Source organism: Megascapheus bottae, chromosome 29 (assembly GCF_031878675.1).
Source record: "Megascapheus bottae isolate mThoBot1 chromosome 29, mThoBot2.hap1, whole genome shotgun sequence".
In the NCBI taxonomy this organism is placed as follows: Eukaryota; Metazoa; Chordata; class Mammalia; order Rodentia; family Geomyidae; genus Megascapheus; species Megascapheus bottae.
Window position 1 is genome coordinate 15330440 of NC_143537.1, and position 27126 is coordinate 15357565.

General features: G+C 48.6%; 1 protein-coding gene across 2 annotated transcripts in view; it reads right to left on the reverse strand.

Annotated features, from left to right (window-relative positions):
* Positions 1 to 9126: 9126 nt before the first annotated feature.
* The window catches only part of Fstl4 (follistatin like 4), a 69947-nt gene continuing 51947 nt past the window's right edge, over positions 9127 to 27126 (reverse strand). Inside the window, exons 5-12 of one of the 2 annotated variants that reach the window (XM_090321139.1) lie at positions 24136 to 24297; positions 23224 to 23358; positions 22291 to 22317; positions 21044 to 21162; positions 19294 to 19443; positions 14791 to 14898; positions 11844 to 11953; positions 9127 to 10389 (exon numbers count right to left, since the gene is read on the reverse strand). In XM_090321139.1, the coding sequence (XP_090177265.1) occupies positions 9681 to 10389; positions 11844 to 11953; positions 14791 to 14898; positions 19294 to 19443; positions 21044 to 21162; positions 22291 to 22317; positions 23224 to 23358; positions 24136 to 24297 (1520 nt within the window). In that variant the 3' untranslated portion in view covers positions 9127 to 9680. The remainder of the gene's footprint in view (positions 10390 to 11843; positions 11954 to 14790; positions 14899 to 19293; positions 19444 to 21043; positions 21163 to 22290; positions 22318 to 23223; positions 23359 to 24135; positions 24298 to 27126) is intronic. The other variant, XM_090321140.1, reaches the window with a different exon arrangement.

Below are 27126 nucleotides of genomic sequence, written 5' to 3' on the forward strand. Positions count from 1 at the left end.
CTCTAGCCTTGCCCTACTCCCATGTAAATGTAGGTTAATTTTTATGGCTTCAGCTCAGGATTTACCCTCTGAATCCTGTGACTTAATTTGAATATTTTAGCATTTCTCAGCCATTGTTGTTGAAAATTCCTTTGTCCAAATTGCGTTTTTTTTTCCTTTTCTCTTCCCTGTAGAACTCCTATTACATGCATTGGGATGTTCATTTGGTCTACTATATTTCAAAATCTGCTTTTCTCTGTTCCACCTTTTTATCTCTTTGTGCCTACATTCTGAAGAATCACACCTCTCTAGCTCTCAATGGTAATTTCCTGTTGAGTGAATTGGTTGAACTTTCCATTTTCATTTATATGACTTTAATTTATGGAACTTTGTTTGGCTCTATGTTTCCTCTCTGCTTGTTCATTTTTTTTTAAAGCCTATTTTGTTTTCTCTTGGAACTTTTCTAATTCTGTTTTGATTTCTTGAGCAGTGTTGAAGTTGAACTCAGCACCTCACGTTGGCTAGGCAAGGTGATCTACCACTTGAGCCACATATAACCTCTTATTTTTGTCTTTTTTTTTGTAGTTTCCCCATCCAGGCAGGTATTTGTATTTCTTTCTCAATTTCTAGGTGGTAATGAATTTAAAATAGATGGCTTAGGGCTGGGATATAGGTCAGTGGTAAAGTGATTATTTAATAAGTCCTGGGTTTGGTATCCAATACCAAACAAACAAAAACAACATGGTTTAATATATTGCCAGAAAGGTAATTCTTTCCTTTTATAGGTATGAGCCCAGAACTGGAATTTGGTACTTGCTGTTTTCACTAGTACTCTGTCAACAGAACCACACTGTCAGCCCCCAGAAAGAGAATTCTTTAAATGACTATTTTAATCTGGGTACATGATTTACATTCGAGTCCTGTAATCCTAGCTACTCAAGAGGCTCAGGAGGATTATGGTTCAGAGCCAGCCTGGACAGATAAATCCCAGCGACTTCTACTTCCAATTAGCCAGAAGTGGAGGTTTGGCTAAAGTAGTAGAGCTTGAGCCTTGAGTAAAAAAACAATAACAAAAAAAACCCAAGTGATTGGACTGGGAGTTTGACCTAGTGGTAAGAATGCTTACCTAGCATGCACAAAGACCTGGGTTCAGTTCCTTGGTACCACATGTATAGAAAAAGCCAGAAGTGGTGCTGTGGCTCAAGTGACAGAACTTTAGCCTTGAGATAGCCCAAGGACAGTGCTCCCAGTCCCTGAGTTCAAGTCCCAGGACTTGCGAAAAACCAAAAACATGATAGCTTGAGGCCTTGAATTCAAGCCCTAATACCAGTATAATTTTTTTAGTATAACATGCATATAACATAATGTAGGAAGTATGTATATAACATATGAACAATGTTTTTATTTTGTTGCTTTTTTTTTTGGTGGTGAATCTTTGCCATGTTGCCCAGGCTGGATTTGAACCGCTGCTTTCAAGGAATTGTCCTGTATTATCCTATCAAGTGCTGAGACTATACCACTAGGGCCAGCTTTCTACTTACACAATTTAGAATTAGGCTAATTAGAATCACGATCTGGTCAAGGAACAGTGTGCAGTCAGCTTCCAAGAATCCCTGCTTATGTCTCTTGTCAGTGTCTTCCCCCTGTCCTTGCTCTAATTTCTTCTCTTCTTTTCAGTATGACTCTGACTTCTAGTCATTCTCGTCCTGTCCATATTTTTTTGCCTGTTGTGGGGCTTGAACTCAGGGCCTGAGCACTGTCTTTGGACTTTTCTCAAGGCTAGAGCTCTACCACTTGAGCCACAGCAACACTTACAGCTTTTTTCTATGTATGTGGCAATGGTGGGAATCGAACCTGGGCCTTCGTGCATGCTAGGCAAGCACTCCACCACTAGGCCAAACTCCTGGCCCTCTGCCTATATTGTTCTGATGTCTGCCACAGGAGGTTCCTTTTCTGTGTTCATGATGGGCTTTCTTATACCGGCCCATGAGAAAGGACAGTTCAATGTGGTTCCTTTTGAACTATTATTGATTCTGTGGTTCATCAACATATTGGTGGGATCAATTGACAGTGTTGTCACTGGTTCATTGTCTTTGCTGTATACTTTTTTTTTTTTGCCAGTCCTGGGCTTGAACTCAGGGCCTGAGCACTGTCCTTGGACTTTCTCAAGGCTAGAGCTCTACCACTCAAGCCTCAGCACCACTTCCGGCTTTTTTCTATGTATGTGGTACTGAGGAATCGAACCTGGGTCTTCGTGCATGCTAGGCAAGCACTCTACCACTAGGCCAGACTCCCAGCCCTGTATACTCCTTTCTATGAATAGATCATGATGTATTTTTCTGCTACTGAAATTTTCCTTCTATAGCAGATTGTGATTGTTCTTGAAGCTCCGTCTTGAGTCCATGGAGCCATGAGTTTCTCTTGTGTAGGAGAATTGCTGGTCCTAGGCTATGAACACCCAGACTACGCTAAACAGGCACTGGTAGCTCATGCCTATTATCGTAGCTACTCAGGAAGCTGAGATCTGAAGATCATGGAAAGTTAGATTCCGAATCTTTATTTAATCACTATGGAACTATGGCTTATGTGGTAGAGTGCTAGTCTTGCTCCAAAAGGCTAAGAAACAGTGACCAGTCCCAGGAATGGTGTGTATGCATGGGTGTGCATGCACACACAGCAGAGAGAAGGAGTGGGGGGTTAGTGAGATGGAAGAGGTGACATGGATCAAGTTGCATTCTATCAATAAAGTGCTTTGTTGAATTGCAACTCCTTTGAACAATTAAAGATTAAAAAAAAAAAGGGGGGGCCGGGCATGTGGCCTACTGGTAGAGTGCTTGCCTAGTATGTATGAAGCCCTGGGTTCAATTCGTCGGTACCACAGAAAAAGCCGGAAGTGGTGTTGTGGTTCAAGTGGTAGAGTGCTAGCCTTGAGAAAGCTCAAGGACAGTGCCCAGGCCCTGAGTTCAAGCCCCAGGACTAGAAAAAAAAAAAGCCCTCCTGGGGCTGGGAGTTTGGCCTAGTGGTAGAGTGCTTGCCTAGCATGCTCGAAGACCCGGGTTCGATTCCTTGGTACCACATACATAGAATAAAAGCTGGAAGTGGTGCTGTGGCTCAAGTGGTAGAGCTCTAGCCTTGAGAAATGTCCAAGGACAGTGCTCAGGTCCAGACTTCAAGCCCTATGGCTGACAAAAAAGAAGAATAAGGAAGAAGAAGAAGAAGAAGAAGGGAGGAGGAGGAGGAAGAAGGGAGGAGGAGGAAGAGGAGGAGGAGGAGGAGGAGGAGGAAACCACTGGTATAGGAAAGCCAGTGAGTCTCATCTCCGATTAACCACCCAGAGAACTGCAACAAAAAGCACAGATAGCATCTAGGTCCTGAGTTCAAGCCCCAGCCCTAGTACCAAAAAGAAAAGGTCAGTACTTTCCTACTAACACCGCCCCCCCCCATTCAAACCCTGAAACTCAGTCCTCCATGTGATTTGATTTGAATCTTTGTGGGGTGGGGTGGGGAGTTGATCAGAAGAAGAGTCTGAATCTTGTCCTAAATTCGTTCTTACCTAAACTGCTGACAGGTACCAGAAAGGGGGGGGGGAAACAAAAAAGAAAGAAAAGGTAGCTTTTCTAAAGTTTTATTATAAAATCCTCAGAGAAAAGCACATTTACAACAACAGTCCTTTATGGCGATGCATGTGTGGGTGTCACCAAAGTGACGCCAAGGTAAACACCAGTGCACTGCAAATGCTACTGGGTTGGTACCAAATTGCTACTAAAGTGGATGTATTAAAAATAATTTGTATATATACAAATATAAGGAAAAGAATTGCCATGTAGAATCGTCATAGGAGGGCTTTGGAGAAATCCTGGCAATACGTACACGTGGGTGTTTACACAAGGCGGACGGTATGTTCATGGGACAGTTGTGTGTGGCCCTCTTCAGGGTGGCCTTGCCACCCCTCCTACAAAGCTCCTAGGCCACTTCTGCTTGGGTCATCTCCCTCAGCCTGCAGAAGGGGCTAATAGCATTGGGTAGCTGACAGGAAAGAGGTCCCTTGGCCAGCCCAGGGATGGCCATGGGTCACCCCCACAGGGTCCTGAGGGGCCAGGGCAGCCACCCAGGCACCCCTGCTTCTTTCACCAATCCAAAAGTAGCTGATGTCACCACCGAGTGGCAGCTTCTTGGGGAGCTGCCATTTTGGGCAGCAGGGAAATATGGAGAGGTAGGTGAGGTTTTGAGCTTGGGATTCACAATGAGGTGATACTGGTTAGATAACAAAAGCTCTCATCTTGGGGTGGGGGTGCCTCAAAAGATAGCCTGTTCTGGGCTGGGAGTTTGGCCTAGTGGTAGAGTGCTTGTCTAGCATGCATGAAGACTCGGGTTCGATTCCTCAGTACCATATACATAGAAAATAGCCAGAAATGGTGCTGAGGCTCAAGTGGTTGAGCTCTAGCCTTGAGAAAGTCCAAGGACAGTGCTCAGGCCCTGAGCTCAAGCCCCAGACTGGCCAAAAAAGAAAAAAAAAAGATAGCCTGTTCTGATACTGCTCCATTGACTCAGGAAGAACCAAGAAGTCTCTAGGTTTGGTGTAGTTCATAGGTACTGTCTGGTAGAGTACAGGTGGAGATTTCTAGAACCTTCTAAGGTCAGGCCCACATTCTCTTGTCAAATTGGGAAGGGATGGCCCCTTGTCTGTCGAGCAGAGCTTGGAAAGAAGCCATGTGAATCATGACTTTATGAAAAAAGCAAAAACAACTACAACAAAACAACAACAAAACCCCCTAAAATTAAAAAAAAAAAAAAAACTCTTAAAGCCTCACTACGAACAGGAAGTGAATCTTGACTCCCCTTATGTTTTTTTTTTCCAGGAGTTAGGTTAAATTACGCTTCCCTGATGGCGGCACCCCCTCTCCATTGAGGGGGGCCTAAGACCATGCTCTCTCACTTCTAAAGTATTTGCTGGCCAGTTGAGTCCCAAAGTCTACAGACTCCAAGTCAAGTCCCCAAGTGACTGGGCAGGTAGCTGGGTGTAGACACAAGCAGGACTAGGTTGTACCATCAGGTAGTTGTGTCATCTGATGACACCCTGAGAAAGGGCCCCGGGTCATTCCCCTGTGAATATTGGAACCATCTCTAATGGCTGGGGAGAGAAATCAAGGCAGTTACTTCCTCGAGCAGAACGGCTCTGTCTACACTGCTGTCTGAGAGCCAATCGCAGCATCCGGCCACAAAGGGACAACTCATTTTAACTCCCAGAGCAAGACACTGTTGGCGGGGAAAGGCCACAGGGAGCTGAGTGGTGGGGGGGTTAGGAAGGTCAGTTGCTCCTTGAGTGGTGGATGTCATGGAGTCATTCACAACCAAGGGGACCGAGACATTAGAAGGGAAGAAGAGCCTGGCGAGGTGGCTCACACCTGTGATCCTAGCTACTAGAAGGCCAAGATCTGAGGTTCAAGGTTCAAAGCCAGCCTGGGCACAAAAGGATGGAAACTCTTTATCTCCAATGAACATGTAGAAAACGAGAAGTGGGGCTTGGCTCAAGGGTAGGGTGATAGCCTTGAGCCAGAGAGCTCAGGGACAGCGTCCAGACCAAGTTCAAGCCTCCTGACCCTCAAAAAAAAAAAAAGAAGAATGAAGATAGAAGTGGAACTAATTTGGGATCTCAGGCCCCTCCTAAGAGGTAAGGCTTTGTTGAAACACGATGGGTTCTCTAGTCTTTTTCTCCAGTCTGCAATTCTGGTCAGTATGAGGCTTCATCTTGGTAGCTTCTGATTGCTCACGAGTGTGACTGGGGGTCCTGGGGGGTGGGGTGGGTGTGGCACGGTCATTGTAGTCATTTTTTTATTTTGGCCAGTCCTGGGGTTTGAGCTCAGGTCCTGGGCCCTGGCTAGTGCTCTATCACTTGAGCCATAGCACCACTTCTGGCTTTTTCTGTGTATATGGTACCAAGGAATCGAACTCAGGGCTTCATGCATGCTAGGCAAGCACTCTACCACCAGGCCACCCTCCCAGCCCTGTAGTCATCTTTATTCCACCAGCTTGGCTTCCTGATCTGGGGACAGCCTTGGGTGGCAGTGATGTGTGAAGGAGGAGAATGTGAGGTAGACTGGTGGAAGCTAGCAGGGAGAGGGGGAGCCGGGGGTGGAAAGAGTTGGGGAGAAGAGTTTGCGGGAAGAATTTGGGAGTGAAGATGGCTGAGCGTCTATTGTATTAGAAATGAAACACATCGAAAATGAAATCGAGTACACGTTAGCCCCTTGTAGAAAAATATATCCAGAACGAGTCTGTTCTTTTTTTATTTTTCCTCTTCACATCTCATCAGTTCTGAAATCTCCTTTAGTTCACAGGTTATTGGTCAGTAGAAAACAAGAAAGATGTGGGCTGTGACCAAGCCAACTCCTGGCTGGTTTAAATGAAAAAACTGCACTTTTTAAAGCAGGCTGCTTTCTTTTATTCAGGTTTGGGCGCCATCTCCAGAGGTTTCTCCCTGCTACTCCTCTTGTACAGAGGAGGTGAAAGGTGTGATCACAGCCCTGTCTCTAGATTACAGCAAGAGCCTGGCCTGAGTTATTGGCCCCAACAAGGACTTTCCAGGGTTTCTTCCAAGCTTTCTTCTGGGGCTCAGAAGGTGGCCTCAGCCTGGGCCAGCATCAGGCACAGCTGGTTGGCTTAGTGTGATGGAGGCGGGGCTGCTGGAGTTGCTTACGTAGGGAGTTACTGTGCAAGGTCAGAAATCCAGTCTCTCTTCCTCCCATCCATTCAGGGGTGGCCCCCGGAGGAGCTATTGGATCCAGAACCTTCATGTGTGGGTCTGTCAATTTATTCTTTTCTTCTTTCTTTTATCCTAGTACTGGGGCTTGAACTCAGGCCCTGACTACTGTCCCTTAGTTTTTTTTTTTTTTTTTTTTTTTCATCAGAGTTGATTCTCTGCCATGTGAGCCACTCCTCCACTTCTGGTTTGTTGGTGGTTTCTTGGAGATAAAGAGCGTTAAGGACTTTTCTGCTTGGGCTGGCTTCAAACCCAGATCCTCAGATCTCAGCCTTCTGAGTAGCTAGTATGATAGCTGTGAGCCCTTGTACCCAGCCCACTTGGATAGAAGAAAATGAAGATCTCCATTTCAAATGATGTCACAAGTACAGATCGTGTGTGTGTGTGTGTGTGTGTGTGTGTGTGTGTGTGCGTGCGCACACGAGCATGCTCTTGTTCCTAGGGAGAAGAAAAAAATGTTGAATGAATGTGAAATGTGTTACATTTTACAATCACTGCTAGTTTCTGAAGGTAGCTTTCAGTAACTTAGCGATTCTCTTGGTAAATCACCATCTGAACTTATTAGTGTTTATGTGTTTGTCAGAACCATCACTGCTGTGTCTGCTGCAGGAGTCCATGTGTCCTGATGCCTCTCTTCTCCTGGTGCTGAAGGGGTGATAGGAAGGTCAGGTGTGGTGGAAGGTCAGGTGGGAAGGTCAGGGGTGGTAGGAAGGTCAGATGTCTCACTGCTTAGAAAAAAAAAAAAAGCCTTGCTTTGCCCTGAGTTTGCTTTCCAGGCTAGACCTGAAGCTTGCACTTTCGACTATCTTTAGTATGCCCGTGGTCCTGTCACACAGGGCAGTGACAGGTGTGTCATTCAGGCCCAGTGAGTCAGAAGGAAAAGCAGCAAAAGAGTGGATGCTACAGAAGTCAATTTCAGAGTGAACTGGGTTGGCTCTGTTTTTTGGTTTTTGGTGGGTCGTGGGGCTTGAACTCAGTCTTGGCACTGTTCCTGAGCTCTACAACTCAAGGCTACCTCCCTACCCCTGGTCCCTAAGCCCCAGTTCCCATTTTCTAGAGGTGAATTGGAGCTAGGAGTCTCAGGTTTGTCTTTGAACCTTGATCCTCCTATCTCAGCCTCCCGAGTAGCTAGGATTACAGGTGGAACTACTACCTCTGGCTTCTTTTTTTTTTTTGCCGGACCTGGGGCTTGAACTCAGGGTCTGGGCACTATCCCTGGACTTTCTTGAAACTAGCACTCTACCACTTGAGCCACAGTACCACTTCCGGCTTTTTCTATGCATGTGGTACGGAGGAGTGAACTCAGGGCTTCATGCATTTCATGCATACTAGGCAAGCACTCTACCACTAGACCACATTCCCGGTCCCCGAAACTCCTGTAGTCTAGAGGTGCAGGGTCCCTGGTCTGGTTGTTGGGAAATAGTTCCATTTTTGAGATTTTTTTTTGCTTCTTCTGCCAGGGGCTGACATTTTACTGAAAGGAGCAGATCATGGCCACTGGAGATTTTTAGTGAAGAATGTGGGAATTTGGGAGCCAATAGGTAAAGATAATTGATCCAGAAAAGAAAGAGGTAAGATGTGCTCCTGTGTTATTTCAGCTTTTATGAAAGTGAATATTAGGTTTTTTTTTTAATGTCTTTTGTGTGAGTACTGGGGCAGGAACTCGGGTCCTGCATTCTCACTTGGAGATATATATATATATATATATATATATATATATATATATATATATAATTTTTTTTCTACTAAAGGCTGGGAAAAAAGAGCCACACCTCTACTTTTGGCTTTTTTGATAGTTCTTTAGAGATAAGAGTCATAGCATTTCCTGCCTAGGCTAGCTTTGAACCGTGATGCTCGCATTTCAACCTCCTGAATAGCCAGGACTTTAGACATGAGCCACTGGGGCCAAGGTCTCTTCAGAGCTGACTGGGCCCCTTCTTGCCCATGTGAGATCCCACCGCGGGCTGAGAAGTGCAGGAATGATGCCGCAGTGTGTGTGTGGAAGGTCTCTGAATCTGGGGTTCTGGGCGTGCCTAATGAGGTGAAAAGCTTGCCCAGAGGGGCTTGGCTCGAGTCTTCACTGACAAGGTGGCCTGAAGCCATATCTGGGGGCAGCAGGGGTCAGCGATGGCATAGAAGAGGGCCAAGTTTCTTTCTGGTTGTGGAATGGGAGGTTGTGGCCTCTCCCTCCCTCCCTCCCTCTCTCCCTTTCAGAGAGTTGGCCTAAAGGGGGCAGGGAACAGAGATTGCTGGGAACATTGGAAGAGTATCTTTCTGCTTACTAGCATCTGCAATTATAAAAAATTAGTTTTTAATCAAAAAACTTTCCAAAATAAAGAATGATTCTCCCCTCCCACCCCTCCCTCCCAGGCCCCCTTCCCCACCCCCCTGATCAAGGGAGTAAATAAGTCTCATTGGCTCAGCTTGTACCAAAATCAGATGGGAATGGAAAGCAAAGCAGAAAAGCCTGGAAGGAGCAAGTGTGTGTGTGGGGGGGGGGGAGTGGTGGTGGCTGAGCTGGGCCCCTGGGCCGGAGGTGACCCCCCCCCATTCAGCCCTGATTTTGGGTGTCTTTTCCAGGGCACAGTCTGGCAGGGGACAGGACACGGATGGAAATGCCAAGTGTGGCTTGGTGGCGAGGCTCTCCAGTGCAGCATGGGTCGTGTTGTAGCTCAAAGTGGTAAATCACACTTTCTAATGAAAAACAAAAAAATCACAAGCCCCCTTCACCCCCCAAAATCACTGATCTTGTGAGCAGGCACAGGACCTTATGCTAGAAAACTTGCCGGGAGACCAGAGTTGCGCCACAAAGCCAATACAGGTGTTTTGCTTTGTCTGGTGTGTGTGTGTGTGTGTGTGTGTGTGTGTGTGTGTGTGTGTGGTGCCTGCTTTTGGGTGGGGGGCTGTGGTGTCTCAGGACAAGGAGGAGCTGGGGCTTCCTTCATACCTCACCCACCCACACCACCGTGGCCCCCCGCTTTACGTCTGACACCTCACACTGAAGTGTGTTTTGTCTCCCGTGGATCAGGAACAAGGACTCTCGGGCTGGTATGAGGAGGTGCTGTCCGAAGAGCCCGCTGTCTCTCAGGACCCTGTGGGGTCTTCTCCAGGGCTGGCCAGGCTCGGGGGGAGACCCCTCCAAGTCCTTCAGCACCCCCACCTTCCCCGTGGACAGCTCCAGGAACAGCAGGTCGGGCTCGGTCTCTAGCGTGGCATACACGTTGTATTGGTGGCCGTGGGTGAAGGAGCGCTGGAAAGCCACGTCCGAGACACCAGGGCTGACCTGCAGGTCATGCAGGGTCCGGATCTCGCCCCGAGTGGTCACCTCCTGCACCTGTAGCCGGGAGCTGTGGGGGGCCGTGCTCACCACGAACCGCCCATCGGGGGACACGTGGGGGGTGCCCATGATGTCACGGTTAGGGCCCAGAACTGAGTCGGTGACACTGTCCACGAGGAGCTGTGTCCCAGGGGACTCGGGTGTGGACGCCTCCTGCTGACACTGGATGAAGAAGTAGCCGCCCAGGTGTGTGTGTGCCATGGCCTGGGGCACACAGCCGTGCTGCTGCAGGCCGATGGTCTTGATTGGCATCAGTGTCTCCAGATCTACTTTGTGGACTGCAGGGACCGATTTATTGAAGATGAAGCCGAACCTGGGAATTGGGGGCGAGGAAGGGAAGAAGTGGGGGTCAGAGAGCCAGAGGCCTCCCCTAGGCAGGCTGGCATTTGTCTGAAATGGTTGCATTCCTACCCCTCTCCCTTCATCACAAATCTGTAATTATTATTATTTTTTTTGGCAGTTGTGGGACTTGAACTCTGGGCCTGGGCATTGTCCCTGAGCTCTTCAGCTCAAGGCTGCTGGCCTACCCTTGAGCCACAGTGCCACTTCCCATTTTCTAGAGGTTACTTGGAGATGAGTCTTAGGTCCTTTTGTGCCCAGACTGGCTCTGAACCTTGATCCTCAGAATCTCAGCCTCCTGAGTAGCTAGGATTTACAGGTGTGAGCCACCGTGCCTGGCTCTTGTGGACTTTTCTATCCAGGCTGGCTTTGAACCTGATTCTCAGATCTGAGGTCTCCTTGAGTAGCTAGGATTACAGACAGATGTGAATCACTGGTGTTCTGGACAGAGTGATTTTTTTGGGGGGGTGGGGGGGAGGCTGGTCCTGGAGCTTGAACTCAGGACCTAGGCATTGTCCTTGAACAATTTCGATTAAGGCTAGCACTCTGTCACTTGGGCCACATCACCACTTCTGGCTTTTTTTGGTACATGTGGTACCAAGGACTTGAACCCAGGGCTTCGTGCATGCTAGGTGAGCACTCTACCGCTAGGCCAATCTCTCAGCCACACAAGTGGTTTTGAAAGATGGTGAATGGCTTTAGAATCTGTTTCTCTAGCCTGTGGCTGCAGGGCTGGGGGCTTAAGATTAGAGATGTCTGCTGTGACTAGAGGCCAAGAGGAAAGATGGCAGATTCCATGTCTCAGCTGGTTCCTGGGCTAGCAGATGAGTCACAATTGGACGGTAACGAGATAGCTGAACACCTGATCTTTTGAAATGAAAACCCAAGGGTCCTGATTCTTCTGTCCATGGAAACAAAACCTGCTGGGCACTGTGACCTCCTCGTGACTCAGGAGGCTGAGATCTGAGGGTTGTAGTTCAAAGCCAGCCTAAGCAGAGAAGTGTTGGAGACTTTTATTTCTAAAGAACCACCGAGAAGCCAGAAGAAATGGAGGAGAGGCTCAAGTGGTGGAACACTAGCTTTGAGCTGAAGAGCTTGGGGACAGTCCCAGACTTGAGTTCGAGCCCCCAGTACCAACATACATACGCATGTGTATAGACACACACAAGTGAGACACTGGGCACTATTTCCTTTTCTTCTCTGCTGCGATCACGTTGAAGAGGAGAGTCACCACTGTCACCGGAGGCATTAGTGACAACACAGCTGCTGTTCTGGGTGTGCTTTATCTGGGACTGGTTATTTGTGTCTTCTCCATTGGCCGGCACGGGGAGGAGGGAGGAGGGAGGAGGGAGGAGGGGGGAGGGGGAGCAGACTCCACTGGGCCAGGCTGTCTGGCAGGCAGCTGAGACATCCCAGCGCCCCTCTCACCTGATGTGGTTGATGATGAGGTTTGTCGGGGGGATGAAGAAATCGTCCACTCCGGTGAACGGTGTTCGGATGAGGTGCTGGCCCTCACCAGTGCTGGCCTCCGTGATCACCTACAAGACACAGTGGGGACCTCCTGTGACTGTTCCCTCCAGGAGAGGCCTGGAGTCCTGGGGCCTGCTCAGGGGTGGAGCTGGGGCAGAGGGATGGCTAACTCCATTTGGGAGGGGAGGGAGGAGGGAGGAGGGAGTGTGTTGGAGGGGCAGGGGGGAAGGACTGTCCCCAGTCACTCTTTCCTCTTTGGTTAGGGCCACTATGAAGGTTGAGTGGGGGGACCTGAGGGGCTTCCCAGAATAGGGCTATGCCTTGATCTGTTCAGAGACCAACCCCTGCTCCTACCAGGGAACTCGAGCTTCTCCATCCCTAGCTCTTAAAAAGGAACTGGTCCTGGGGTGAGACTCTTTGCCATGTCCTCTTGCAGTCAGGCAGATGTCCTGCAGTTAGAATGTTGTCCTGGGGGGGGAGGTGTTGGTTCCATAAGACAGACTGGGTGGGAAAGGATTAGGCTGCCTGCATTGTATATTTGGTAGTGACAACGCTTGATTGCCTCAGTTTCCCTGGAGGTGATGTTTCCTGCCCTAATTGATTGGGCAGGAGGCCGCCAAATTTGTTCCTTGGTGTGTGTCCCTGTTTGGAGCTGGGAGGTGAGAGTGGCCCTGGGACCTGCCCTCCTCTCCCCAACCCCCCCCCCCCCCCACCTTCTGCACATGCTCATTAGCCTTCAAGTCGCATATTTGTTCTGTTTGACATCAGGGCCTCCCTATGCAGCCCAGGTGAAGAGATTTGTTTTTGAGGATCTTACTATGCAGCTCAGGCTGATCTGGAACTCACAATCTGCCCCGCAGATAGGGTTGCAGCCAGCCAGTGGTACTGGAGAGAATCCATATTTCTGCAGCTGGAGGCTGGGCCTGTGCAGTCTGTTTTAGGATGGGGTGTCCCCTGGCTGTCCCTTTCATGACAGTGCATGCAGCAGGTGGCTGGCCTGCCCCTGGAGTCCTTTCTGCCTCTTTCTAGCCCTCTGGGGGTGAGACGGCAGAATGCTGGCATAGATGCTGTGATTTCAGTTCTGAAGCTGCACTGGGTTTGTTTCCAGTTTAAAAAGAGGGCCAAGTGAGAACTCTCAAGGCAAGCTTATGGAAAAACTGCCCTTAGGACTGGGCACAAAGGAAAAGCCAGCATGAAGAAACAGGATCTTTGAGAGTCTAGGGCACATGCCAGGCAATTCCAAGGTGGGGTGCAATCATTGCTGGATATCAGGCCTGCCATTTTAGCTTATAATAGAGATGGGAAACCATGGGCTGTCAGCAGTCTGTGTCATTCATGTTCTAGTCTTCAAAAAGCAGGGCCATGGGCCACTGCGCATGTCAGTCTTGTTTCCTGGAGTCCATTTTGGTTTTTTTTCCCCTCCCTTTCTATATATTTATTCTGGAAATTTTACACTGGTGTACTGATGTGACAGATGATCGTCGTGTCTGCATTTTTATGTCAATTTTTTTATTGTCAGGATAATATATAGAGGGGTTACAGTTACATTCGTCAGGTAGTAGGTGCATTATTTTTCACGCATTGATGCCCCTTCTCATGCTTTTGTCCCCGTTTCCCTCCCCTCCCCCTCCCTGGCCTGTTTCTTGTGTCCTAGCACATCGCTAGGCCCACAAAGGGCTGCATGTCTTCCTCAGATGGGTTGAGAGGGAAACCGTGGGCCCAGTGGGCCGTGGGAAGGGGATGTCAGCAGTTCGAGCCTCATTTATAGCTCGACCCCAGTGGCAAGATTTAACCCATGGCCTAGTGTTGGATATTTAAAAAACAATACTAGGATTAAAAGTTTTGCAGTCTGAGTGCTACTCAGGAAATCTGACCATCCTAACTTGAAGCCAGCCAGTCCAGGCGGGAAAGACTGTGAGACTTTTTATTTCCAATTACCCACCAAAAAGTCAGAAATGGAGCTGTGGCTCAAGTGGCAGGGTTGCTTAGCCTCTGGGTAGTGTCCAGGACCTGAATTCAAGCTCCAGGGCTGAGGAAAGAAGGCTTGCTTCGGCACTGCTAGCATTTTGCAAATGCTGGTTTCTTTAACCCTACGGGTACGGGCTTATCCCCCCCCCAGCCTCTCCTCTCCCCCTGCCCTGTACTCTGCCTGTCCCCTCATTCTCTCTTCTCCCTCGGTCTCTCCTCTTTCATCTTTCTCTGTCCCTTCTCCTTACTGAACTTTCTTCTAACTCCTCTCTCCTCGTTTTCTCTTTCCCATGTTTCCACATCACCTATTTTTTCTCATTTGCCCTCTTCGAGTTCTGTGTTTCTGTCCTCTTCCCCCCCTCCATCCTTCTAGCTCTGTCCTCTCTCTTGCCTTATTGTCCCCCCCCCCACACCCTTCTATTACTCTTCCATCTCCTTCCTCCCCCTTTTTGTCCCCCTCTCCTTTCTCCTTCAGTCTACACTGTTTTTCCCTTTCTCATTTTCCTCTCTTCTGTCCTCCTTCCCCTTTCTCCCACCTCTTCCCCCAATCTCCCCTCCATCTCTGCTTTCCTTTCTCTCTGTATTCTCTCTCCCCTCTCCTGTCTTCCCCCTTATCTTCTGTCCCTATCTCTTCCTCCCTCCTGGCTCTCTGCACTCACCCATCTCCTCTAGCACTCATCATTCCCTCCTCTCTCCCCTCCTTTCTAGTTCAGCTTTCTCCTCCTGACCCCCCCTCTTCCCTGTTTCTCTCTCTCCCCTCTCTTTTTCTCCCCCACCCTGCCCCCCTTTCCTGTTTCTTCCCTTTCTCTTTTGTCTTTTCCTTTTCGACTTCTCCCTCTCTCCTCTCCTGTCTTCCTTTGTCTTCAGGGTCTTTGCTGTCCCCCTCCCCTAGGGAGTTGAGAACAGTGTCTGGGTTGCAGGGGGGAGCTCAACCTACCTGGAGGCTTGTCTGGGACTGGTGGGTGTCCCCCCAGCTGAGGACCCACACCTGGTCATGGGACTTGTCGTAGGACAGCTTGGCTGGCAGCGGGTCCACACCTATGGACTTGAAAGGAAAGAGCCAAGTCGGTCGTGGCTCTGGTGGGCTGTTCGGGGACTGAGGTCCCTGCTCCCGAGTGAAGTTGGCTTGCAGTGTCCCCAGAGCATTCCCCAGGGGTGGTCAGAATCCCTCACAGCCCCAACACAGAGGCTTCCGTCGTCTTACTCAGAAACCAGTTTTGGGGCTCGCCCTCCCTTCCTTCAGAAGGTCTTTTTAAACTGTTTAATTGTTGTTGCGCCTGGGGTTTGAATTCAGGGCTTGGGCACTGTCCCTGAGCTTTGTGTTCAAGGCCAGTGCTATACCACTTGAGCCACTCCGCCACCTCCAGCTCTTTCTGTCACTGGGGTATTTTCCACCTGTGCTGGTTCCTCACCTCTCAGCCTTCTCAGTAGTGAGGGTGACAAGTATGAAGCTGGGAAGCCTGTCTAGGTGTGGGGGGGAGGAGGGGGGGAGGGAGGGGGAGGGAGGGGGAGGGGAATGAGGGAAGGTTGGGGAAGGGAGGGAGAGGGAGGATAGGGGAAGGAGAGGGAGGAGTGTGGAGGGAGGTGGAGGGGGAGATGGGATGAGGGGGAAGAGAGGGAGAAGATGGAAGAGGAGAATAAGGAGGAGTGGGAGGGGAGAGGGAAGAATGAAGGGCTAGGGAGGGAAGAGGAGGGGAGAGTGGGAGGGAGAAGGAAGAGGATAGGGGGAGAGAGGGAGAGGGGATGAGAAGGGGGAGAGGGAGAGGAGGAAGAGGTAGGAGGGAAAAGGGGAGGGAAGAGGGGAGGGAGGATGGAGGGAAGAGGTGTTGAGGGCAGGAGGGGGGAGGTGAGGCTGGAGGAGAGGGGAGGGAAGGGGATGAGGGAGAGGGAGGAGAGGGGAAGGGAGGAGAGGGGAAGGGAGGGATGGAGAGGAGATGGGGGAAGAGTTGGGTGAGGGGAGGGAGGCAAGCTTGGGGGAGATGGGATGAGGGAGGGGAGAGAAGAGGGAGGAGTGGAAGCGGAGAGGGAAGAATTCAGGGCGAGGGTGGGAGGGAGAGGGTGGAGAGAGGAATGGGGAGAGGGAGGGGATTGGAAAGAGCAGGAGGAAGTGGAGGGGTAAGGGAGAGTAAGGAGAGTGGGGAGAGGGTGGTGAGAGGGAGGGGAGATATGCAAGGGAAAAGAGGAGGGGTAGGAGGGGAGGGGAGGGGAGGAGATGGAGAGGAGGTGGGGTGAGGGGGGATGGGGAGGAGAAAGGGGGAGGGGTAGGAGGGGAGGGGAGGAGATGGAGAGGAGGTGGGGTGAGGGGGGATGGGGAGGAGAAAGGGGGAGGGGTAGGAGGGGAGGGGAGGAGATGGAGAGGAGGTGGGGTGAGGGGGGATGGGGAGGAGAAAGGGGGAGGGGTAGGAGGGGAGGGGAGGGGAGGAGATGGAGAGGAGGTGGGGTGAGGGGGGTGGGGAGGAGAAAGGGGGAGGGGTAGGAGGGGAGGGGAGGAGATGGAGAGGAGATGGGGTGAGGGGGGATGGGGAGGAGAAAGGGGGATGGGGAGGAGAAAGGTAGGGGTAGGGGAAGAGGATGGGAGTGAGAAGGCATCAAAGAGAAAGCTGGAGCAGACGGAAAACAAGATGCATTACCTTCACCAGGGGCCTGTCAACAGAAACAAAGGGAAGCTGTGGGGTGACATCTGAACACGTGGAGCAAAAACCAAATCCCACTAAAAGAAACATGTGCCTGTGAAAATATCCTCATATAATAAAGAGAAAAATCAATACTGAGAGGACCGGGAGAATCGATTGCGAGCAGCCTTAAAAGAGAACGATGTGCTTCAGAAATGAGGGCAATGATAAGGCATGTGTGTGGGAGAAATACAAATTATTGCCTGATAAAAATTACATCCACCTCACGAAGGGTTACTTTATAGATGGAGTTAATTATAATTGCTAGCCCTGAGCAAAAGCAGCTCAGGGACAATACCCGGGTTCTGAGTTCAAGTCCCATGACTGGCAAAACCAAAACAAAACAGGCCCAGCCCTGTAATGCTAGCTACTCAGGAGGCTGAGATCTGGGGATCAAGGTTTAAAGCCAGCCTGGATAGGGAAGTCTGTGACACTGTTATCTCCAATTAACCACCAGAAAACTGAAGTGTTGCTTTGGCTCAAAATGGTATAACACTAACCTTGAGCAAAAGAATTCAGAGCACCATTGACTAACAATAAAAAATATGAGATGGTAAAATTCAAATCAACTATATAATTACTTATATTAAATATAAATGGATCAAAATACCAAGTAAAAGATGAAGATTATTGAACTGGAGAAAATCCCAGATCCATCTCCAACGATCTGTATATTGCCAGTCCTGGCGCTTGAGCTCAGGGCCTGAGCACTGTTCTTGGACTTTCCTCAAGGCTAGAGCTCTACTACTTGAGCCACTTCCGGCTTTTCTATGTATGTAGTACTGAGGAATTGAACCCATGGTTTTCATGCATGCTAGGCAAGCACTCTACCACTAGGCCAGACTCCTGGCCCTCCGACAATATTGTAATATTAGAGAGTTCTTGAAAACAATAGAAAACATGAGAACACTAATCAAAATAAATCTGATTTAGCTATGCTAGTATTAGTGGAAAAAAATTCCTCAGGCATGAAGCATTACCAGAGATAAAGAGGACTTTTTTTTTAAACAAAAGGATTCTTTCCCTCAGGAAGATATTACAATTTTAAAGCAAAAATTTGGGACATTGATAAATCTAGAGTCAGAGTGGAAATTTTTAACACTCTTCAACAGCAGAGAGGGGAAAAAAATCACAAAGGCTAGGAAATCAGAATGGTATAATGAATCAATCTGACGTAACTGACATATATCAAATATCATACCTAACAACCCCATAAAACAGTCTCTTAAAGCACACAGAACATTTACCAACATTGATTATAAGCTCAGTTCAGATCCATCTTTAAACTTCAGAAGGATTAAAATTTACTTATTGTGGCCAAGGAATTTTAGAAAGATAGGTAGAAAAACCTTTTGTTTTATTTGAACTCAGGGCCTGAGCACTATCCTTGGGTTTTCTCAAGGCTAGAGCTCTACCACTTGAGCCACAGCACCACTTCCAGCTTTTTTCTCTGTATGTGGTACCGAGGAATCGAACCTGTGTCTTTGGCAAGCACTCTACCACTAGGCTGAACTCCCGGCCCTACAATCTTTGTCTTAGCTCCAGTTTTCTTCCTATACTGAACTCTGGCCTGGCCACTGCTGGAGAGAGAGCTCTGCTGACCATCCTTGCTCTAAACTGACCACACTGGGTCTGCTCCCTGTATGTCATGTGTCTGCCTGACTCAAATCTCATGTTCAACTTTGACCTCTCTCAGAATTCCCAAGGCTGGATAACTCCCAAGGCTTGGATTCCAGATCTGTTTATCCAATCTCTTACTTGTTGTCTCTACTTAAATATAGAATACCATTTTGAGCTTATTTTCTCAACTGCTTCTTGCTCTGCCTCTGGCTCTTTTTGTTACATAAGACAAAATTCCCAGGTTCCTGGAATGGGGATAGTATGTAGACTGCCACAGTAAGTGGTATTATTATTAACACTTTGATTTCCTTTTTCTCTCATATCTACAATCAACCCATTAGAAAGTTCTATATAAAATAAAGCAAGAAGGGGGTTTGGCCTAGTGGTTAAAGTGCTTGCCTAGCATGCATGAAGACCCGGGTTCGATTCCTTGGTACTACATATATAGAAAAAGCCGGAAGTGGTGCTGAGGCTCAAGTGGTAGAGCTCTAGCCTTGAGAAAGTTCAAGGACAGTGCTCAGGCCCTGAGCTCAAGCCCAGGACTGGCAAAAATAAATAAAAAAATAAAGCAAGAAGTTGTGCGTGGTGACTTATGACTATAATTCTAGTTGAGATCAGGAAAACAATGGTTTAAGGCCAGCCAGGGCATAACATTTGAGAGGACCCCCCCCCCAATTCCTATCCATATAATGTTGAGTGTGGTGGCATGTACCTGTCACCCCTGCTTACATGGGAAATAAACAGGAGGATCACAGTCCAGGTTGGACTGAGTAGTGTGAGCTGATTTTGAAGGAAAAAAAAAAAAGGCTGGAAGTATGGCTCAGGTGGCAAGAGTTCTGTCACCATCTCTATCTGGGATTAAATCCCATCACACTCCTGCTCTGTCCATCTGTCTATTCTTCACATAGCGACCATAAAAAATGTGAATGAGATGATGTCATGCCTCTGATCAGGACCTGCCAGTGGCTTCCCCTCTCCCCTCAGATTTGATTCTAGGGCCTCGGTGGTCTCCATGGTCCCCTGGGGGCTGACCTCATCGCTGTCTCTCCCCCATCACTGTCTGCTCCTCCCATGGTCTCAGTCTTATTCCCTCCAGCATGACTGTCCCACCCGCCATGGGCTTCTCCTCACTCCTGTCTAGGTTGTACCTGTAGGACTTTTTGGGCTTGAACGTCGACCACAAGGACTCTGCTCAGTGCTGGCTGGGCCACGTAGATGTACTGGTTCCTGACGTTGATGGCAGAGGCCCACTGGCACAGCTGGGTGGAGTCCACTGCCCTCCTAGGGCAGATTTCTTCCTGAAAGGCGAGAGAGTGCCATGTGTCTTCTTTCTCTCCCCCTCCTTCCCCCCTCCCTCCCTCCCTCTCCCCTTCTTCCCCTCCCTCCCCCTTCCCCTCCCCCTTCCCCTCCCCCCCTCTCTCCAGTCTTGGGACTTGAACTCAGGGCCTAGGCATTGTCCTTTAGCCCATTTTTCTTTTCCTTTTCTTTTCCCTCAAGGTTAGCACTCTACCACTTTGAGCCTCAGGCCCATTTCCGCTTTCCTGGTGGTTTGCCAAGACTTTCCTGTCTTGGCTGGTTTTGAACCACCATTCACAGCTACAATTACAGGCATGAGCCACCTATGCTGGGCTCTGTGTTACCTTCTCCCTCTTGGGCCAAGGAGGCATCGAATCCCAGCAGAGAAGAGGGGAGGAGAAGCCTTAGCCACTACAGACTGGGTACTTTCTGGAAGAAGGGCTTTCCTGGCAACCCTTCAGGGCACATTTTCTTTTCTGTCTTAGGTGCAGAAACAAATATTTTTCACAGTGGTTTGTGTTGTGTGATTCCTCTTCTGGAGTTTCTTATTCAGAAAACCTGAGTCTAGGGGTCTGGGAGACCCTAAGAAATAATCATTTAAGTTAATGCTTGTCGGTGCTAGTAATTCTAATTACTCAGGAGCTGAGATCTGAGTTCAAAGCCAGTCTAGGCACAAACGTCCATAAGACTCATCTCCAATTTAACACCAGAAAACCAGAAGGGGTGTGGTGGCTCAAGTGGTAGAGAGTTGAAGAGCTCAGATAGCTCCCAAGCCCAGAGTTCAAGCCCCACATCTGACAAAAAAGAAAAAAGAAAAAAAATCCAAAGTAGTAGAGTACAATTATTTAAATTTCATGTTAGAAAGTAAACCAGGTGTCAGTGGCTCACACCTGTAAGCCTAGCTCCTCAGGAGGCGGAGATCTGAGAATTGTGGTTCAAAGACAGCTCCAAGAGGAAAAGAACGTGAAACACGTTACTTCCAATTAACCACCCCCAAAGCTAGAAGTGAAGATGTGGTTTAAATGGTAGAGTACCAGCCTTGAGCCAAAAAGCTAGTGAGCTTTTTAGTTTAAGCCCTAGAACTAACACAGGGAGAGAGGGAGAGAGGAAGAGAGAGAGAGAGGGAGGGAGAGAAGAAAGGAGGGAGGGAGGGAGGGAGGGAGGGTGGGAGAGAGGGAGAGAGGGAGGGGGAGAGGGAAAGAGGGAGGGGGAGAGAGGGAGTGGGAGAGGGAGAGAGGGAGGGAGGGAGAGAAGAAGAGAGAGAGGGTGGGGGAGGGCTGCCAGCTCCAGGTCCCACTGCCACTATCTACCAGGATTCTTGTGTGATTGATTGACCCCAGAGGGCTCTCCTAGCTCACTGAGGGCCACTGCAGGAATGCCTGCTGTTGGGAACTTTTGGAAGTCAGGAAACAGGACTGCTGGGTGGGAAAGGCAGAGCTAGACCTTTGTGCTCCCTAAGTTGTTTCTCTAGCTTGGGAACAAATTTGGCACTGTTTACTGCCCCCTCCTGGTGGCACATGGAATTGCAACCGTCCTGTGGCACACGTGGTTAAGAGACTGACTCTGGCTGATCTATCAGCTGCTCTGGGTGCAGAGACTCACGGAGCTCATGAAAATCTTCTCTGTGGGTTTGAGGTGCCTCTGGATCTCACAGTCCACTGGGTGGATGACGACGATGCCATCGTCGGAGAAGACATAAAACATGTTTCCCACGCTGAGGCCTAGCAGGAGCAAATGCATACCATCAGGCCCTGCCTGCTGCTGACGCGCTGGCAGCAGCATCACATATAATAGCATGGCATGCACGAGATGAAATGCAATTCCTGGCAGGGAGGGAAAGGGGGGCAGGAGGCAGCCTGATGGGGGCTGGGGATGTGGGAGAAGGTACCCACCAAAGGGCTAGGAATCTCTGAGATAGTCGGAGCCAAGCAGCTTAGTCAACAACTTTGGCCATGTTCTCCCCCTCCCCCAATCCCCCCCACATCCCTTATCCTGGCTCACATCTGTGGCCAGCCAAGAAGACATCTGGGGAGAAGGAACTGGTCTGGGGGGACCCAGATGGTTCAGTCTTTCAGAGCTTTGTGCATGCTAGGCAAGCAGTCTACCACTAGGCCATACTCTTAGCCTATCCTTTTTTTTTTTTAATTCATTCTTATTTTCTGGAGATTGAACTCAGGGCCTTGTGTGTGCTGCCAATCTCTTATTTTCTTTTCCTTTTTTCTTTCTTTCTTTTTCTTTCACAGCACCAAAATAGCCAAACATTAAAATCAACAATATCAACCACCGAGAATACATAAGGTCAAGATCTACAATTTACAGGAACTGGAAATCTGTCACCTTGTCTGCTTTAAGTGAGGTTATCAGATTTCAATAGAAACTTCCCATTTTAAAGTTTGCCCCTACAGACACATTAAGAATGTGTGTGTGTGTGTGTGTGTGTGTGTGTGTTTGTGCCAGTCCTAAGGCTTGAACTCAGGGCCTGGACAATGTCCTTGAGTCTTTTGCACACAGCCAATGCTCTGCCACTTCAGCTTCACATCTGGCAATTTGGTATTTCATTGGAGATAAGAGTCTCAGGAACTTTTCCTGCGATCCTCGGATCTCAGCCATCTCAGTAGCTAGGATAACGAGTGTGAGCCTCAGGTTTTTAAGTGGATTCGATACGAGTGTTTTCTTGAGTTTGACTTTTCCTTCCCTTCCCTTCCCCTCCGGTTTGGTCTGTGGGCTCTGCTTGTGGGAGCCTGGTTGGTGTCTACAAGGCTAACAAGAAGCACGTGGAAGAGAATGCCCATGATGGCCCACGCATGCATGTGATTTCAGACAGGACATGGGACAACCACGCTCAATACCTTCCTCTCGCCACAAAATATTTGCCACTGGAGCAGCCCAAAGGGTTAGGAAGGCGGGGACATGATTGCAGGAGGGGAAGAGAAGAAGACGTCAGATGTTCATTCACCACAGAGACAGTCTAGCACCAACTCCATCACTCACAGAGTCTGCTCTGCTGTGAGCTCAGAGCTGCCACTCGATATGGGAGAACCCTTCCAAGCTCAGGATACCGATTCTTTAGTGTTCAGGAACACAGGCTTCAGGAACACAGCGTGAGGCCCGCATCTACTACTCTCTGTTCACTTCCTTAATTGCCCCCCAAAGGAATGAGTCACCTGGCTTTCTCCCAGGGAGACCATGTAAAGCACTTCTCGTCACTTCCACAGGGCAAAGCCTTAGCTTGGAGTCTGACCAAAGGAAGGAGACTGATCAAGCCTCACTTATGGTCCCACCTGGTGGCAGTGTCTCTAAGGGCTACACTAGGTAGGTGATCTCAACTGCATGCATCCCTACTTGTGGGGGACACCCAGTGGGTGACTGAAACCACAGATGGCTCTGGATTCTCTATTCTTTTTCCACGATAACAAGTTTCATGGACAGATCAGGAACACTACGAGATCAGCAATAATTCGCAATGAAAAAGGGAACAATGCTAACCAAACTGCCCCCTTGTGACATTCATTCCTGAGATGTTTTTCAGCTTAAAGATTCCATGCGATGGGGAGGCAATATTGTGGCTAAATTGGAAGGGATCGAATCAAGTACGAGGCACGGGTTGGGCTTTGGTTCTGGAATTTCCCTGGGGTCCTTGGGTCAAAGGAAGTCTGTTTGACAACCTCTGCTGGGAAGATTTGTGTTTCTCCCAGCCTTCAGGGGCTTACAGCAGGCAGATGGGATCCTGTGCTATCATCTAACCACTGCAGTGAGAGGCTTAGAGACCGGGGTAGACTCACGAGTCTTCCTAGCGGAGTCCTCAATGAAGAGTGAGGAGATATCTTCGTCCACGCCCACCTCGTTTTTGGCGATGCAGGTGTACGCGCCTGTGTCTTCATACCGGACGCTGCCGATGTGGAGTTCGCTCCCATTGGCTGGAGAAAGGACAGTTCTCAGGGTGGCCTGCTTTGTGTACCTCTCTCCTCCTCTATCCCTCGATGGGGTGAAACACAGCTCTGTGGGCGCCTGTGGCTCATGTCTGTATTCTTAGCTACTCAGGGGGCTGAGATCTGAGGATTGGGGGGGGGGGCGGTCCAAGCACTTGGGGCAGAGAAATCTTTTATCTCCAATAAACTACTGAAAAAAAAAAAAAAGGCCGGGAGCGTGGCCTAGTGGTAGACCTGGGTTCGATTCCCTGGTGCCACATACATAGAAAAAGCCAGAAGTGGTGCTGTGGCTCAAATGGTAGAGCGCTAGCCTTGAGAAAGCCCAAGGACAGTGCCCAGGCCCTGAGTTCAAGCTAGGGGACTGGCAAAAAAGAAAAAGCCCAAATGGAGCTGTGACTCAAATGGTAGAGTGCCAGCCTTGAATATAAGCGGCTTCCAGGCTCTGAGTTCAAATCCTAAGACTGGTGGTATGAACCAGAAGAACAAAACCCAAAACAAAATCCCACAGCCCCTTGGGTTAGTCTGGGTAGCCAGCACCCCTGGAAATATGCCCAGGAAGTGAAATCCAGAGGCCAAGATGGCACAGCTTCTGGTCACTGCTCACAACATGTTGTGTGCCCAGGTCTCAAGAAAACTGGGGAAGATCTTGAGTCTCTCCTTTACCTGTCACACCCAGATACATTTTACCTCTCATTTCCACTGCCTGGGTGAGAACCAGCCTGAACTGGATGGGGTCAAGACCCTAGACACATGGGTAATTCTTACCTAAAAGAGAGAGTTGTTTGGACATCTGGGCGGAGACATCCATGCCATTTTTCAGCCAAGTGATTCTGGGTATGGGAATGCCCTCTGCATGGCATTGCAGGCTGGCTGCCATTCCGGGCTCCTGCGCCTGGGTCTCTGGATAGACCCGGATGACTGGCGGGACTGTGGGTGAAGACCAACACTGGTAAGAGACCCTCACTTGGCCTTGGGTCCCCGGCCTAGCCCAGAGACGCCTGCTCCTGTGATCTTTGTGAGCAATCAGCGCTCGAAACCAAAGAGCTGGTGTGGAATGGATTGCAGGCAGTCAACACATCATGTAGTTCATGGATGGCTTCCATCACCATTCTAAATAACATCTCGATTCTTGATCGCTGTTCAGCTGCGACGCATACAGAGTAACCACCACCAGAATGTATTTCTGAAGGAAATTCAGATGTATTATTTCTGTTATTGGAAAAAACCATTGGACAGGGGCTTAATTTCTTGCAGGAAATGCTTTGGACAGCGCTTCTGGGCACTGACTGGCAGGTCTGTGCATGACTTCACTGCTCTGAGACAGTCCATCCATTCTCCATGGAGCAAGTGGGTCATTTTTCTGTCTTTGCTTCCCAAGTCCTGGACCCTAATCAGGGCTAGGCATATCTTTCTTGGCTGTGGGCCTAGCAGTCAAATTTGGCTGAGAGTGTGACCAGAAGAATACGGTATGGGGTGTGTGTGTGTGTGAAGTTCTGGCACCTTCTATAGGGCACTGGCCATCTTATGTGGGCAGGCTATGGGGATGGACCTGGAGAAACACAGGCTCTTTGGAGGATCTGTTCTCCAATCCCAAGTCTGAACCCAGGAATAAAAATCAGTGCATTTTCATTGACATTGAGAGCTTGTATTTATTTTATTCTATATACATCTACAAAGGAAACCTTAAAGTATAGATGCTGAAAGGAGAATATATATTCATTGGTCATGGGGTTTGAACTCTGGGCTTGGACGCTGTCCCTGAGCTCTTCAGCTCAAGGCTAGCATTTTGCCACTTCTGGTTTCTTGGTGGTTAATTGGAGATGGGTGTCTCACAGGCTTTCCTGCCTGGGCTAGCTTTGAGCCATGAGCCTCAGATCTCAGCCTCCTGAGTAGCTAGGATTACAGTTGTGAGCCACTGGTGCCTGGCTTAAAGTTTTTTATCTTTATTTATTTATTTATTTATTTTTTTACTTAAAATGCTATGGGACCGGGAGCATGGCCTAGTGGTAGAGTGCTTGCCTAGCATACATGAAGCCCTGGGTTCAATTCCTCAATACTACATACACAGAAAAAGCCAGAAATGATGCTGTGGCTCAAGTGGTAGAGTGCTAGCCTTGAAAAAGCCCAAGGACAGTGCCCAGGCCCCAAGTTCAAGCCCCAGGACTGGGAAAAAAAATGAAAATGCTACTCATCTCCCTTCCCCCCCAAAACCCCCAACAAACCACTCCAGTTTTATAAAAGGGTTGCTTTGCACATTTAAGGACTGAAAAACTCTTCTAATAGGAAAGGCATTCCAAATTTGATCATGAAGCTACCGTAGTTGTGAATCTAGACACTAAAACCTGACAGGGGCCGGGGCAAGAAGGCATGTGAATCTGTCTTTTGTGGGCCTAAATAAAACACAAACTGTAGTAGACTATTAACAACTAAAATTGAATGTGGTATTTAAAGAATACTGTGACTGGGTAATATGTTGCAATGGCTGTTAGGAAATCTATTATGATTACACCCAAATCTAAAAACATCAAAAAGAAAAGCAATTTGATTTTCTTGCTAGAAATGGAAAGAACCCTCAGAACCAATGTTAAGTCCATAGTTCTGGGGAGGAAAAAGAAAACCAACACTCAGCTGGGTGGGGTGGCTCATGCCTGTAATCCTAGCTACTCAGGAGGCTGAGATCTGAGGATTCCAGTTCAAAGCCAGCCCGGGCACAAAAGACTGTGAAACTCATCTCCAATTAACCAGACCCAGAGTCCAAGCCCTATAACTGACAAAAAACAAAAAACCTAACATTCAATAAAACACAATATTTTCTTCTTCTAGTGACGACTATCTCTATGAAAAGGCAGGAATAAGCCTTATTGTTTTTTGTTTGTTTTGTCAGGCCTGGGCTTAAGCTCAGGGCCTGAGGACTGTCCTTGGATTTTTCCCAAGGCTAGAACTCTACCACTGAGCCTCAGCACCACTTCTGGCTTTTTTTTTTTTCTAAGTATGTGGTACCAAGGAATCGAACCCGGGTCCTCGTGCATGCTAGGCAAGCACTCTACCACTAGGCCAAACTCCTGGCCCATTTTTTTTTTTTTTTTGCCAGTCCTGGGCTCGAGCTCAGGGCCTGAGCACTGTCCTTGGCCTGAGCACTGTCCTTGGACTTTCTCAAGGCTAGAGCTCTACCACTTGAGCCTCAGCACCACTTCCGGCTTTTTTTTTTTTTCTATGTATGTGGTACCAAGGAATTGAACCCGGGTCTTCGTGCATGCTAGGCAAGCACTGTAACCACTAGGCCCTCCTTATTGTTTTTTGGAAGAGTGAAACATTAAATCAGTAAAAAAGGAGAAAGCAAAGGTGTTACATTGGGAGTTATCAAAGAAAGGCAGAAACGGTAAACAATTTGAGAATGACATTTTTGGTGGATATCAACCCAGTAACAAACCAACAAAAAATATGGTAAGGACTAATAATTGAGTTCAATACAGAATCACAATTACAAAATTAATTGCTTACTTATATATCAGTGACAACCAGACAGACAACAGAGTCTACCTCCATAAACTAAAACCTCATGAAGAAGCTGCTACCAGAGTCTCACTCTGTAATCTAGCTACTCAGGAGGATGAGATTTGAGTGTGGATTATGGTCTGAAGTCAGCTGAGAGGCTCTTATTTATAATTAACCAGAAAAAAAACCCTCAAATGGGAGTTGTGGTTCAAGTGATTAGAATGCTAGCCCTGAGTAGATAAAAGCTTAGGGCCTGTGCTT